General features: G+C 46.0%; 1 protein-coding gene across 1 annotated transcript in view; it reads right to left on the bottom strand.

The window, feature by feature from the left end:
- LOC307088961 (cadherin-10-like) overlaps positions 1-16,394 on the bottom strand; it is a gene marked incomplete at both ends in the record, with an annotated part of 37,432 nt that overhangs the window by 20,903 nt on the left and 135 nt on the right. Inside the window, 4 exons of the mRNA XM_079755041.1 lie at positions 669-963; positions 12,502-12,830; positions 15,756-15,818; positions 16,352-16,394. The exon at positions 16,352-16,394 is cut by the window's right edge and continues 135 nt beyond it. Coding sequence (XP_079611167.1) covers positions 669-963; positions 12,502-12,830; positions 15,756-15,818; positions 16,352-16,394 — 730 coding nt within the window. The remainder of the gene's footprint in view (positions 1-668; positions 964-12,501; positions 12,831-15,755; positions 15,819-16,351) is intronic.

Raw genomic sequence — 16,394 nt, 5'->3', positions numbered from 1 at the left:
CCTGGCCTCATACACCACTCTATACCTGGCGCGAGGTGCCAAGAAGCCCAGGGCTGGGAGCCTGCAGACCAGTTTCATCGGATCACGAGTATGTTTGAGGTGAAGGGAATGGGCTGTATGGACGAACGATATACATAGAGAAGAAACTAAAGAATCACTTGTTCAGAGTTCACCTGGACTCTACATAGCTCCCTCCCTTACCCCGCACCACCGGCCGTTCTCTGCCCTGACTCGCCTTAAACAACCCTCTTACGCACTTGTTGTTTGTTTCTATGTCCTGGCAGTTAATGTACGCACTTATCGTGTGTTTTAAGTCCTGGCACTTTAAAATAGTACATCGTGTAGCGTCGTATCCAAGCTGCTTTGTTGTATCAGTGCTTGGCATTTGTTTCTATGAAAATCCTAACTGTACCGACTGCCATATATTGTTTTTCTGTTTCTATGTAAGCGGCGTTGGATAAAAGCGTCACCTAAATGCCCTTAATGTAAAATGTAAAATAGAGAAAATGATATAATAATATGTTAATAAAAGCATACTTTGTATTTCACAGCACATAATAACCTAGACTTTTTAGAAAACGAGGAGCCCTATAACCACGTTCGGCCGTGGCTCCCTGCAAAGCGCCAAAACCCGGCCTTCCCCCGGCGTTCGTTTCGACCGCACTCACCGACTTCGGACATCTCGGGCACGCTGGCAAAGAAGATCTCCTTGGCGAACTTGGGCTCGTTGTCATTGATGTCGTGGATCTTGATGTTGAACTCGGTGTCGGCCTCCATCTCGCGGTTGGTGCGGCGGTCGATGACCTTGGCGTGCAGCGTGTACATGGCCTTCTCCTCGCGGTCCAGCCTCTTGGTGGCGTGGATGTCGCCCGACTTCTCGTCGATGATGAACAGGTTGCCCGCGCCCTCGCCCGTCAGCACGTACTTGACGTTGCCGTCGTCCTTGTCCATGTTGGAGTGCAGCTGAAAAAGGGCGGGAAAGCGGGGGGGGGGGGGGGGGGGGGGGGGGGGGGGGGGGCGGAGCGGACAACATGTTAGCTTTAGCGAGGAGCTACACTTGGTCATGAGAAAATGTCTTATTAAGATGGAAAGAGACAAATGTTATATAATGTTGTATATAGTCTGAGAGATAAATTGTATATTTTATATGATGATGTTTTGGACGAGGAAACATATTTAGTTGTTATTAAGGACAGTGTCTACTTTGAAAGCGATGGTCTATTTAGTATGATTAAGTGAATACAAGTCAGCTCGATCTCTACGTTTATCTGCTGAGTACAGGTCTACAACCAAAACGACCTGCTCCTCAGAGCTAGTGCTAGTGCATTTCTATTTGAGGGGAGAGCCTTAAGGGGTCGGGTATTCCGTTGCCGAGTTGCAGTAAAGCGCAGATTGTGAGATCTATGGCCTTAAGACATACATACCTACATTTAGGCCACAAAGCAAAACAAAGATATGTCGGTCAGTATAAATACAGTCTTGCAGTGCCAGCTTATTTACCTCACAGAATGAATACCACACAGTCATGCTGGCCTGTGCCAACTGTACCTACAGTATATGTAAATCTGAAACCATTTTGAATCGAGAACAAATAATACCTAGTACACAAAAGAGGTACAGATTGTCCTCTATCTCTAATTCATGCCCTTGCAATCACATTGAGGTTGCTCTGCTAGCGACAGTTTATTAGCACTATATCAATCCCAGGAAGGAATTTCAGGAGGAAAAAAATCCAAATAATATCTGTTACTTAGTCATCATGTTCAGCAACACTTCATTTGCTATGGTGGCTTAGGATTACTCATTGCAGGATAAACCGTTTATCAAAATAATTTGCCAAGATCAGAAGTTAAATACGCATTCCATGAGAAACATGTCAAATATTTGTCCTCAAGGCTAACTCTATAAGACTTCACCCAACTGCCAACCACTGTGCCATTAGTTTGACTCTGATTAGCCATGGATTCGTCATCGGGAAAATCGAGCCAGAGAAACAATTGCTAAAATTAGTCACCCTCTCTCCTGACCTATCCATTATCTAGGAGCAGTGTCAGGACAGAGTAATGGCTGCTTGGTGTGACAGACGCTTGATTCAAGCTCATTAGCGGACCGGGGTCTGTCTGTCCGCTTGGTATATTTAGAGCTCTACTCGTGAGCTGGAAATGTTAAACGACAAGTAGTTAGGGACTCTTCAAGTCCCCCCAATACCCCATTACTATTAATGTTTCAACCATGCAGAGGTATTTTCCTATTCATTTATTTATTTATTCATTTATCTATTTGATGGACATTTTTAGGGTTGTTTTGTTGGTTGTCGAGTTGCTATCCACACATATAAAACACACAGTTTTAAGTCTCTGTCCGTCTAATTATGAAGAGCTCCTCCTTAGATTAACATTCATAATGCAAAAATATGGCGGCATTCACTGACTTTTAAGTTTTGTCGGATTGAGTAATTGGGATATTTTTCCTGAAGAGTCCAGTTAAAGGCAGTACTTCTTTTCTAAGTTACTCATTTGATCCTCAAAGCCCCAACTGACAAACTTGACACGACTGACCTGAAAACGAATAAACCCCAAGCCTGAGTGATCTCACCCTCATGGGAATGCTTCGTCACCACAAATAACTCCTCAGGCTCATAATTGAGACAGTGTGAATCATTGAGGCAGACTGCAATGTCACGATTCTTGCCTTTCAACTGTTCTTCTGAAGAGCTCTGGTGTCATTAATTGACTGTCCGTGAGCATAAAAATCCTCATCACACTTATCTTAACATGTTCCTAGATAATGTCACATTCGTTATTGTTGAATAACTTTTACATCATTATGACTTATATTGGTGGTTGGGGGCTGAGTCAATCTCTCTTTTCTAGTATTTATGCTTTGATGAGACAGGTTTTCAGTTTTTTCAAAAAAGTCCTTAGTTCCGACTCTATCGGAGGAGTTATTCAGGAGCAAGGGGGATACATATTTATTTCAATTCTGAAATTCAAAGGTGTTCCTTTCTTCAAAGACACACAGAAGGCTTAATTGTCACTCATTTGCAATCACAAGGCCAGTTCCCAATGACATCACATCAAAGTATATGAATTTCAATCTCCGAAACCTTTTTTTCATTCTTAAAGCTTTCATGTTTCTTCTCTTTTTTTGTATCATACTTCTCCGGCAATCTTGTCTTACTCTGGATATTTCACACCACACACGCATTTCAGAAGACAGCAGAGCACATTGACAGAAACAAAGCAGCTATCTACAAAAATACTGTTGCCCTGCTGTGCAATTGCCTGCTAGTCTCATCGACTAATTGAAACCCTACAGTTCCCTTAAGAACTGTCCTACAGATTGTATCGATACCGCACGAGAGTCAGCGTTGAAAAGTGTAATAATTGGTTCCTTAACGCAAGGGTAGGCATTTATTTTAAAAGCAATTCTGTCATATATCTTTGAATTCACTTTACATTCTGAAAGCAGTCAATAAATCAAATGTTCTGAAATGAAAACGAAAATATCAGGTCTGTGGCTGTCGAAGGGCTGTAAAAAGCAAGTCCAATCATTTCATTCAGACAGGAAATGATTGGATGGCTTACCTCTCTGTATACCTCCCTAACCTGGCTACCTGCATTCTGTCTGTGCACTCATAGCGATGGACTCAAGTCTTCAGCAGGGCCAGGCACACATATTCCTAAACCTAGGGAGCGAGTAATGTGCTTTGTCGGAGTGGTTTTGGAGGGAAGCCTGGAGGGAGGGGTGTGATTTTTTTCGGTTGAATACTCCCAACATCGAGCTTACTCTGGCTGGCTTCTCCAAATTGACTACCCTGGCTTTAAACACCGATAGCAATTAGTGTATGTACTCGTGGGCTCATCTCTTTTATACTGTGGGTAAACAAAGGGAGTTGCCATGGCCTAGTGTGGTGATCTCTGATCCGGTCTCTGGGTAAATAAGGCCCAAGCCTTGCGGAACTAAGCAGTGTTCTACTTTACTTCATGGTAATCTCTCACCTGAATTTAATAGAATTTCAGCACAGCTTAATTTTCTGAGCGTCAATTTACATCATAATAATCTAGAGTGATTTACGGCGCAGAAACGAGGGAGCAGGTAGGGCGAGACACCTTGCCCAGGGATGCCTACAGGCAACGGCAGACTTTGGCGATCAAAATCAGTACCTTTCGGCCGGACATTAAACTCCTTAGCCACAAGGCTCCCCTGCCCCTCTGTCAAGGCAATAGACATTGGGAAGGTTATATAATGCTATTTACTTCTCTGTAGTCATTTAGCAGACACTTTCGCTAAAAGTGACTTACAGTGCATTCAGATCCATCAGGACCTTAATCAGCAACGAGGGGTAAGAACATCAGGCCCAAGGAGGCCTACAGATTGACTGCATATATTTGGAAACAAACTGGTTTGATTCCAAAACCTTTCAGCTGGAAGTCATAGACCCGAACCCCTCTATAGCAAGCAATACAGCTGGGAGGGAATTATAACCTTCTATATGTCCTGCATCTGCTACTCGTTCAGCATAGCATTGGAATAACTTCCAAGTACATACATAACCCATCATTGTCCACAGTGTCATATAACATGACTACGTACCATTTAACTCTGTTGCATTCAATGCAGTAATTCCCTTTTCATTATGTCCAAAAAAAGCCTGACGATGTGGATAAGGTAGTATTCTAAGGCTACGTGCATAAAGCCTGAACAAAATGCGAATGTAAGCACACAATGTAAGCACACAATGCTCTATTTGAATAGATTTTGTGGGATCTGTCCAAGGCCTTTGTACGGGTGCAAGCATAGCCCCGTTTTTGTGAGTCCTTGAAACACAGGCAAAGGCCTTGATGAGCTACATCCCTTTTGCGCTAACACTGAGGAACTGTCAGCAAAGCGGTGAAATCATTGGCAATTCTCGTCAGGTCTCTGCTAAGCATTGCTCCAGTGCTGCAGCGAGGAGATAGCAGAAAACAGTGCTCAGAATGGATATAGAATAATTACTTTCTCCGTCCACTTCTCCCTCTACCTCTTTCTAGCTATCTCTCGCTCTCTCTCTTTCTATCACTTTTTCTCTCTCCCTCCATCTCCTTCTTTGCTCTATCTGTCGTTCACCTCTTAGTCTGAGGACAGGGGCAGGAGACCACAGCAATACCAATAATGTGCTTTAATGTGGTCGCCGTACGGGGAATACAAACAGCTGCTAATGACCAAAACAAAATGCAGGCAGTTGTTCTTGTCCAATCCGATTTCTTCGAATATGGTTCACGGTCCTATGGGATGGACAGAAGGGAACATTGACTTGCGTTGTGTGTGTTTGTGTGTGTGCGTTCGTCCATGCGTGCATGTGTGCGTGTCTGGAATGTGTTAGGTGCTAGTTTTTCCTTTCGACTAATTTAGACTCTTTCATCTAAAGCGCAGTTTCAGGGTTCGTTCATAGGAGGACTGCAGGTAGGTTTCGGACCTCTAGACCCTCTGTCACACTTCCCTGTTCACGAGGTACAACTGTTGACCAAAGTAAGCTGAATTAAATAGCATTGTATTCACTTCCAAAGCTGTCTATACTACAGACCTAAAGACTCCTGTAGTTAGTTCTGTGATTTTAGCACACACACACACACACACACTCGCAGCACACAGATACGTATGCAGACACAGATATGCAAACAAGCACAAACACACAACTGCAGACACACCAACCCTCACACACTCACACACATACACACACATTGATGGATCCACACACACACACACACACACACACACACACACACAAACAAAACACACGTACAAGCAAAAATAGATATGCAAACAAGCACACACAAACGCAGGCACACATGCAAACTCACACATGATCACAAACAGACACACAAACACAAAGATGGATAAAAACAATCACACCCCCACACACACACACACACACACACACACACACACTTGCGATTGCTGCTCACACATCCCATCCCAGCTGTGGTCTGAAGAAGTAGGCCAGCGCTGGAGGACTCGTCTGGGGCGCGAGCGCACGTCTAAAAAAGGTCACGCCGGCGGTCCGCTTGAAATACAAAGCAGTTGAAAGCACTCGTTCTATAAAGACTCCCATTCACGCTTGTGTTCGCTCCGCGTTTACAGCCTCCTTAAAAATACCCAGCGCACCGAAAACCAATCCTGAGCATTACACCAAAAAATATGCATCATCTCGCCGACAGTCTTTATTTTGGTTGGCTTGTAACATATACATTGAATATACATCGTGGCATCCTGTTTTTGAGTTGTATTTAAAAAAACTAAAATTTTCCAGAAATGCATAATTTACAAATTTTAAATCAAACTGCTGCAATGGAGAAGTCAGAGTGTCAGAGTGAGATCGCACGCAGCGCCCTTTGATTGGATGACGGGTAAACACGCTCTCCCTCAGCGAGCGGCAGAAAGGCCATTAAATGATCTTTACAAGGGACGTCATCACAGGCTGTAATGGGGCTGTGTGTTGCCAGGGCTTTTATCATGTGCTCTTTATCGCTCTCTGTGTCTCTCTCCCTCCCATCCTGTCTCTCTCTGACTTTGTTCATGGCTCGATCCTCTTCATCTCCCCCACTATTTTTCGCTCTCTCTCCTTCCTTCTGTTTGGTCTCACTCTTTTAACTCTCTCTCCGTTCCCTTATAACACAGAGGAGTGTTACAGCACGCCTGCCTTGCCTATGAGCAGGGCGAGGGGGATGGCAACGGGCGTTGGTTCCAGGAGGGGTGAGACGCAGCGACGGAATGCCTCAATAAATAAAGCATATGTTATTATTCATTCCCTTGCTCTTTACAGCTCTCTTTTTGTCTTTTTCCTTTCAGTTTTTCCCTGCTTCTTACTGTGTCTCTCTCCCTGGTTATTGCTTTATCTCTATCTCTCTCTGCCATTTACTGTATCTCTATCCCTCTCTCTCTGCTTCTTTCTGTATCCCTATATCTCTCTCTCTGTTTTTTACTGTATCCCTCTATCTCTCTCTGCTTCTTACTGTATCTCTGTTAATGCTCCTTACTGTTTCTCTCTATAGCTGTCTCTCTGCTTATTGCTGTATCGCTACTTCCTTTGTAGCTGTCTATCCCTCGCTCTCTGTCTCTCCATTTCTTACTGTATCTCTCTCTCTCTCTCTCGCTCTCTCTCTCTCTCTCTCTCTCTCTCTCTCTCTCTCGCTCTCGCTCTCTCTGTTTCTCACTGTATATCTCTGCTACATACGGTGTATCTCTCCATCCCGTGCTCTCTTCCTTTAACTGTCTCTCCCCATCCCTCTATCTCTACTTTCTACTGCGTCATTCTATCCCTTGCTGTCTGAATCTGTCTATCAGCCTACTTACTGTCTCTCCCTCCATCACTCTCCCTGCCTCTTACTGTATCTCTCCCCATCCCTTACTCCCTGCTACACACTGTGTCTGTATCTCTCCCCTGTTGCTACGCACTGTATCCCCCCCCCTCTCAAACTTTTCCCTGCCTCCAACTGTATCTCTCCATCACCCCGTCTGAGCCTCACGCTCTGTTTCTCTCTCTCTCTCCGTCCCTCCCCCACGCTCTCTGCTACATGCTGAGCGTCTCTCTTTGTCACTGTCTCTCTCACTGCGCCACGCTGTGGATCTCCCTTCCATCACTCTGTCTCCAGTCTCCAGCGCGTGCCGCTGCAAAACTAATGGGATTAGTGCAAGGAACCGCCACGGAGCCCCTCCCATGCCAACATGTTGGCTGGCCTATTTCTCTCTCTCTCCCCCCCGCCCCCCATCCACCACCACCACCACCAACACACACTTTTTAAGTCATTTATTAGGGTCCTTGTGTGTGTGTGTGTGTGTGTGTGATTGTGTGTGTGTGTGTCTACGTCGGTGACAGTTTAATTGTAAGTGACATCGGACACAAGCGGCGTGCGCAGGGGGGGGGGAGAGGCGGGCGAGCTGCCGCTGGGCAGCGATTGGCTGTCACATGCCACAAAAGAGTCCCGCCAGGAGACATCAGAGCGCCGGGCCGGGATGTCAGCGGACGCACGCGTCAAAGACGACGCGGACTTCTGTTGCACTTAGCGGCTTGTTGTGACATCACGGCTGGAGGCTGTCACAGGCCTCCTCGGTTGAATGGGAATGTGCAGCGTGTATGTACACACAATGACAGCCGCATGTGTGGATGCATGGATGGATCATTGGTGCTCTCGACGGATATTGATCGACACAATCCTACGAGAATAAATGATAGTTTGATGGATAGATGGACGGATAGATAAACAGACGGATCGATGGACTGCTGACCTAATCCATTGAAATTGGTGTGCTGTATTTACGCGTTTCCTTGAAGAATAAAGATGGATTGATAGATTTAGATCGCTCTGTATCTCCCGCCTCTCTGCCCTCTTCCCCATTGCTGATCATTTCACTCTCTCTCTCTAACACATCATAGCGATGCTCTCTCGCTCTCTCTCTCTGTCTTCAACATGTTACCACGATGCTCTCCCCCTCTCTCCCCTTCAACACATCATCCCGATGACACTCTCCCTCCCTCTTTCCTGTCTCTCGGTGTAAAATCGAGCTTCCGTCGCCCGCCTATACCCCTCTCTGCGCCGTGCTAGACACCTGTTTACTCCAGATGAGGAGGTGGTGTGATGAAAGCCAGCTTCCCTCAAGGAAAATTGGTTGTCTGTAGTCACCTCATTTTCGCTCCTCAAGTTGAAAACGGCAGACTGTTCCGCCGAGTGCCTGTCTTCACCGAGGCTACAGCGCGCAGGTTAGCTTGACAGCATCGCCTCCTCCTATCCGCGTAAATGGGGATGTGGGTGTGCGTTCGCCCGCCCGCGCATGTGTGTGTGTATGTACGTGTGCGCCTTTCGTGTGTAGGAAGAGGAAGGGAGAAGAGAGTGCACCTTTTTTCCCCTTCCTTATTAGTTCCACTGCGACTCGGCGGCTCGAAGCGAACGGACTGGCCGTGACAACACTAGACCGCTAATTACTGCGCTCAGAGTGACCAGTCCAGGTCCGCACATCCTGAGCACATACGCTTGCACGCACGCACACACATGCATACGCTGGCAAACTCACACGCACACACACACATACGAACACACATGCTCACACACACGAACACTGACACCGACACACACACACGCACACACACATGCACACACACGCACACACACACGCGCACACACACATGCACGCATACATATACACACAAACACACACTGCCACACACACACACACACACACTCACACACTCTCTCCAATTCAACTATTGGAAAAAGCGTACAGAAAAGACGGCTCATCACTGATGCTGTGAGCTGCCTCCACGTAATTGGTCATCGTTCTTTTGTTCCTCGTCGGGGCTTTGATGCCGCGCAGCACGGGGAAAATAATTTCTAATCTGTATGTGGGGAGGTCCTGTCCATGATTTCTGCGGCTCGAGTGGCAGCCGGGAAAATAGCTGTAATACGATGCGGGAAACACTGTGAGCCACAAGAGCAATACATATATATTATATATATATATATATATATATATGCTCTGCTGTGTGATCTGACGGCTTCAAAGTACATTTGGAACCTGTGGTGGTAACGAGTATGCAGACCACCTGCGCGCCGTCTCCAGTACCGAGCACTCGGATGATGAGGGGGAAACGGCTGAAGCACTCCCAGCACGGGGTCTGCGGACACCACCACACTCAGAACCCCCAGGACCTAGCTCTGGGGAGACCTGGGGGGGGGGCAGGGCCCTTCTCAGTGGCCGCACCCTCCCTCTGGAACTCTCTCCCCTCCCTAACCATATCCGACCGGCTAACACACACTTCGTTTAAACAGGCCCTCCAAACCCTCCTTTTTAATATTCATTTCACTGCATAACCTCCCTCCCTTCTCTGCCCTTCATCCTTTTTAATCTTTTTATTGATATGCGTTCTAGTTCAAAATGTTGGCGTCTACCATTTTTCAGCATCAAACATTTTTTAGTGTCTGAAAAGATGCGTAAGGGTCTTTGAGTATTAAACCGCTATATAGGTCTAATCTATTATTATTATTATTATTATTATTATTATTATTATTATTATTATTATTATTATTATTATTATTATTAACAAGTCTAGTGCAGATCACTTGAGATCAGCCCGGGCTGGGGTATACCCGTGGGTGTGTTTGGGGGGGGATTGGGGGGGGGATTCGGAGAAATCATACTTTGGTGGTGAACAAAATCATACTTATCGTTTGTGATGAAGATTTGTATATGGGGTGGTACTAGGCCGTGAATATGCATATTTTTATGGATATGGTTGTGTAAGTATGTATAATTAAATCAAGGTGATTTTTTGTGTTCGGTGCTACCAAACCTTTCCCAGGTATTAATTAAGGGATCTGAATCTGTGTTGTCAATTACCTCAAATTCATGAAAGATGTGATTAAGCATCATTTACGAAATATGTGAACCTATATGAACAGTTTAACGCACTCAGTTGTTCTCTCCTAGCTTAAGTCTGGTTCTATGGAAACACTATACCTTCCTCTGCCACCCTCCCATCGATCGTACTGCTCATTAAACCTTTAGTATCTTCTGGGTGTACTTTTGAAACTCACGGGCTGCATCCCGTTTGTGTCTCGTAACTCTTCCTGCGGTCATGCTCTGGTAAAACATAGCATCAATGCTCGTCCGAGCAATTTAGCTGCTTCTTATGGACACACTTCGACGCACACGTGTGGTGTTGCGAAGGCAAACACATCCTTAAAGACAAACTCTGTGATGTAAAGCACCTGGGCTACCTGCAGGTTTACAAAAGAGGATTGTTTTGTGTGCTATGAAGAAACAGACAGAGTGCGCTCCAAGCTCTTCTCCTTTACTGAAATAATGTGAGTTATAAGAACAAGAAATGTAATAATCGATATGTGAATTTAAACGTATGCCACTTAGATGCCCCTCAAGCACATACTTCACATGTGTACATTGTTGCATAAATATTACTCCTGGAGGATGATATTCATCATTTGAGTAGTGCCATCACATTGGGAAGTGAGCGTGAGTCAGTGAGTGGGATTTGAAAGCAATTTAAATCAACTTTTCTCAATGTGCTGCTTGACTACTTTCTCTCGCTATTTTATTGTGTACGATTTAAAAATATCTTATGTAGTGTATATTGTGCGACGTTATGGCATGGAGCGCAACATCGATTGTTCAAGGACATACTCTGAATCCACTGGAGCAGTAAAGGTGGTGCATGGTGGTTTGGTTGGGGGGGGATGGAGTCAGTGTGGGTGTCTGTGGGTGGGAGTGGGGGGGAATGATTGGGTGTCGGGGGGGCTGGTGGAAGGGGGTGTTCATTGCAGAGTTTCCCGTTGAGGGCCCAAGAGACGACAGGTTCAGCAATTCATCCGAACAGATTCTGGGAGGAACAAGGTGTTATATGCAAATGAGTCTTTAATTGTTGTTTCGGAATATATATACCACACTTTAAATTTAACAAGTTGTTTTCTTGTTTCGCATGAGGTTTTGTTTTTCAACTCATTGCACTGAGATATGTAGCCGAGTCATTATTAATTCTGCCGTCAAGTTGAGTGCCTTTGATTTAGCCGAGGAAAAGGAAATTAGTTCAGAGCGAAAAAGTTAAGTTAAGGTGGAAAAAGGAAAGTGAATTGGGGTGAAGACAAAAAAGAAAAAAATGGTGGGAGTTTCAGAAGACCAAATAGTTTTCAAAGAGATGTAAACCCCCAATTAACACCATTGTATTCTTAGTGGTAAGTAGCAGTGAACTCATGGGTATAAGAATCTGTAGTCGGTTAAAACCATGAAATATCCATAGATTATAAATAAGCAATGTCCTGCGACACCGTATGCAAACCAGTGACCCCATATGGGTCCCTTCCCCAAGGTTGGGAACCACTGCCTCTGCCTCTGACATGTTTGACATAGCCAAGCCTGGTAAACCGAAGCTGAAACTCATGTTTTTAGTTAAACACAGCCCCTCTCTCGCTCCACTGCCCCCTGCCTAGAAACAGAGAGTTGGAGTACAGTCATCTGGGATCAGCAGTCCTTCTATGACATAACACAGAACTTCTGGGGGGGGGGGAGGGGGGAGAGACTGCACAGAATCTGGGCTGGAAATCCGAAACTGCAAGGGAAACCATTTTTTCCTGTTTCGAGGTATTTTTGCAGAAGAGAATCTCATTAGCACGGGTCGATTGAGCTTTCTTTTAACGAGTGTATTTATACAGCTGCCGGTCCAACCCGTGTTGATTTGAATCCTTTACCGACACTTTGCTTTACAGTTTACTACTTCTGGCCGATATTGTGTCGGCCAATTACACGCCTATAGATCCCTGCCTCTGACAACACGATTGGTCGAAACAAATCAAAGCGAACGAAAGTGAAAGGCTCTTTCACCCAGATGGGAGCTCATCTGCCAATTAGACACCATCAGACATCAACCTAAAGTCTGATACGTGAGACCGAAGTGGAAAGGGCCAAAAAAAACAATCATCCTTTCAAACGGCGCAAGTTTTTAAAATGCGTTACCTTTCCGACGTACTGATGGTCGGTGCCGGTATACTCTTCCATCAGAAAGAACTGGTTCCACATCCAGCCCCGCTTGGAGCGGTGAAGAATCCTGCCGTCTGCCTCGCCGTCCGACAGCCCCAACGCTTGGCCTGTATTCCCCGGCAGGAAGGGCAGGGCGGCGGCCGGCCGGAGAAAGGGCAGCGTCCAGAGTAGCAGCGCGAGCTGAGAGGCTGTCATGGTATCCAAACGGTTCTGGTCTGGGGGTTGTGTGACTTTGAGGAGAATTATCGTAACAAGCTTGTCGTGACTGGACGAGAGTGAACGCCGAGAAGCAACGTCTTCAGAACAGACATGTTAGTCTCCAGGTCGTGTCTTTGGTTCTGGTTGTCTCCTGTAAATACAAGAAAACACACGTCATGAATCAGGCCGGGGAGGACAAATATTGATCGGCTTGCGAGGCATGTGTGTGTAACCGAGGGCACAGGATCATTGATATTCCCTGCGTGCATGCTCACCGTTAAATATTTAACAGCCCTTGTGTGTTCCCAGTTTAGAATAACATTGTTTAAGAATAGCAATTAGATACAAATCTCTGTCCCCGTTTTCCTTTTTGCAGAAGGTAATATTTAGTTACCGATGGTAAACTGCACACACGTTGTCTGCCTTATTTTTACTGTTAAAAAACAGCAAACTGTACAACCATTTGTTTATGTTTTAATTGGGCAAAATGGACGTCCAACACGGGGAACTTCACTGCAGCGTAGCCACTTCTAACGCAAGTGTGAGTCCAAGGTACGAATGCAGTGAATTGGCAGCGCATTCATAATTGTCTTTGGGTGTCAGGCAGGTAGCCTTTAGAAAAGGTATTTCTGTATAATTGGCAATCCTCTCGCTATACCTCATCTTGGCCACGTCCCTACTAGGACCCAGCACTCTTGATAGGTAATTTAGGGATGCATGCATAATTTATGGGCTCCGAGAAGTTAATCCTAATAAATCTTGCCTTCCCTCTCCTAAAAGCGCCTCTTTAGCAGGTGTTGGGGTAGGGGTGGGGGGCGGAGGAAACAGGCCAGGGCGCCAGACAAGCGTTCAGTGTATTCCTCCGGGGAGCGTGGGGACGCAAGCAGCGCGCGCCAGTGTTGCGTTCACTCCTTCCCTCGCGTGGGAGCCCTTAAATAAGGACGTCCGCTACATGGGGCTGATGGAGACGTTGGAATGAATTACCGAGCGAATGAAAGAGTCCCGCGACTGTCTGTGAACAAATTTGTATTATGGTTTGGGGTTGATGAAACAGAATGTAAATGGCTGCCATCCTTTATATGGGAAATTAAATAAATGGGCTAATGAGATCTCAGAGTTAAACACTGATCATTCTAGTCACACACACACACATACACACTTGAGACGAGAGAGAGAGAGAGAGAGAGAGAGAGAGAGAGAGAGGGGGGGGAGAGGGGGAGAGAGAGAGAGGAAGAGAGAGAGAGAGAGAGAGAGAGAGAGAGATTTAGCCGAGCAAAATCCACGTAATGAAGCGATTTGCTACTAAACGGAGGTTCACGTCACATTAAACTAAAGCACGGGAAGGTTTGTTTGGTTGGGGAACTTCTCGGAAGAGGCCAGGCTGTAATTATATCTACCGGCAAACTCTAAACTGGAATACCCTATATGTTATTGCCTTCCGTTTGAGGTACAAAATGGGGAGATACGCATGGGGTGCAAAATGTGAAAATACGAGGTTACATAACAGCATAAGCATGCACCACCAGCCTCCTGTCCCTACAAGTCTGGGGTCACACAGTGATTATGTATAGAGGATATATATGGAGAATATAATGACACAGAAGCCCATAATTAGCCTGCCAGACTGGGAGAAAGCACTCATCATGAGGGTACCTATGCAATCGGTAGGTATGGATCTAGATTTTAAAGCACTCCCTTCCCTGCACGAAGAAAAGTAAGCAAATAAAAATCAGTCTGCTGATCGTATGCTAATGTGCTAATCTGTGTCGTGAACTGCCTGGCGCCTTATCTCCGCACCGCGCGAGGCAGCATGCGTCGCGTCTTGCCGCGCGTGTGACAAGTGCATTCGCCGCGAATCAGGAAACGCCGGCTTTGGCGCCGCAATTAATCTGGCCCCGATACTTGTGATTGCATTTTCTAATTATCATTCCGGCTTGTCCTTGAGTTTTAATGGCATTTGCGATATTAATCTTTGATGCGGCGTGCTTATTGAGCATTAGGCATCACTGTGTCGCCCTCAGAAGCATCCCTCCAATGAAGCCCATTAAAGACGGTGGCTGGCTGTATTCACGCCAGCTGTTATAGACTCTGAGTGAATTATCTCAACTTATTCAGCCTGTTAAGTAGCCCAGAGAAGTGTAATAAAAACATTGTTTACGATGGGATTAGGTGCTGGTGTCAGTTTATATAGCACGTCTTGAAGGGGGGGGGGGGGGGGAGAGAGAGCAAAAGTCGTTAAATAAGCCCATAAAGTTGTTGTTTATTTTACTTTTTGTAATCGTTAACTTGGTTAATACATGCAGTGGCGATAGCTTTGCTGAGCTCCCCTTCTGTAATACGCAGAATTATACATTCTTGTTTTGCTGAATAAGTGTATCTTTGATCAGACATGCACACAAGCTGATTATGGGAAAAACACTATTTCCAAGCAGGGCGCACACGCACTACTCTGCACATTTTTAATGCGTACACAACGGCACTATTGTACACAAATAGCCTCGCCCTTACCTCCTACTCTGTCACCTTATCTTTGTGTATATCTCTCGCTCTCTCTCCCCTCTCTCTCCCTCTTTCTTTCTCTTTCCCTCCTCCTTCTCTCTCTCTCTCTCTCTCTCTCTCTCTCTCTCTCTCTCTCTCTCTCTCAAACACACAAGCGAACAACAAACACAAAAACGCACACTAAGTAATGGAAGTAGTGCAACTTGGCTTTTTCTTGATTCCATTAGTGTTCCCACACCTTATGAAATATTTACTATCCACAAATAATATCCATAGGGTAGTAGGATTCATAATGTGAACTCAGACTTTGCCTGCCTCCCTGGTACGCACTGAACAGCGTGCAGCTGTTACACGCACTGTACAGTCTGAGAACATCTTCCACTGTCATGCCGTCGAGTGCTGCTTTCCCATTGGCTGTCTAGAGATAATTAGGGTCACATGGTCCTAAACGAATATCGGTTTTGTATTCCAGTCCCATAATGTTTGTTTTGTACTCCAAGTGAATGCACGTATCCCTAGCAACACGCGGACACCCTGGACCATGCGAACGTCGCTGGGGCTTATATCACACGGTCTGACGTCGTGTCGACAATCGGCTGTCGAAGGGACGCGGGCACAGAGGTGCGAAGGCCACCGCGCTTCGTACACAGAGGTCTTTGTGCGCGCCGGCCAAGCAATCAACAAGTGGAAGAAAGAGGCAAGCAAACACAGACGCACATACACACTCAGAGAGACATACAGACAGACACACACACAAACACACAAACACAAACACAGACGCACACAACCACAAACACACACGCACGCACACACACGCACACACAGAGCCACGATAATGGATGGATGAATGGATGGAGGACATCGAGAGAGAGCGAGAAGGGGAGAGAGAGAGAGAAGCTGGACAGGAGCACAACATAGAGGGCAGGCGGGTCACGGCGGTGTTTTGATAGAGTCCTCAAAGACACACGTTTACCCAGGGCTCTCCGAGCAGAAAAAAATACGCATGTTTTTAGGACCATGTCATATTTTGTGGAAAACACTTTGCCAGTGGTAGTACCAGGGGAGAGCACAGTGTGTGATTGACAGCCGCAATAGGCCCAGTGATTGCCTGCCGGATTCGACATCCCACCGCGGGCAGAGTGTGAATCCAGCAGCAGCAGCAGCAGCAGCAC

The sequence above is a fragment of the Pollachius pollachius genome (assembly GCF_949987615.1).
Source record: "Pollachius pollachius genome assembly, chromosome: 17".
Classification (NCBI taxonomy): Eukaryota; Metazoa; Chordata; class Actinopteri; order Gadiformes; family Gadidae; genus Pollachius; species Pollachius pollachius.
Note: the sequence above shows the minus strand (reverse complement) of the source record. Positions and strands in the feature narration are given on the sequence as shown.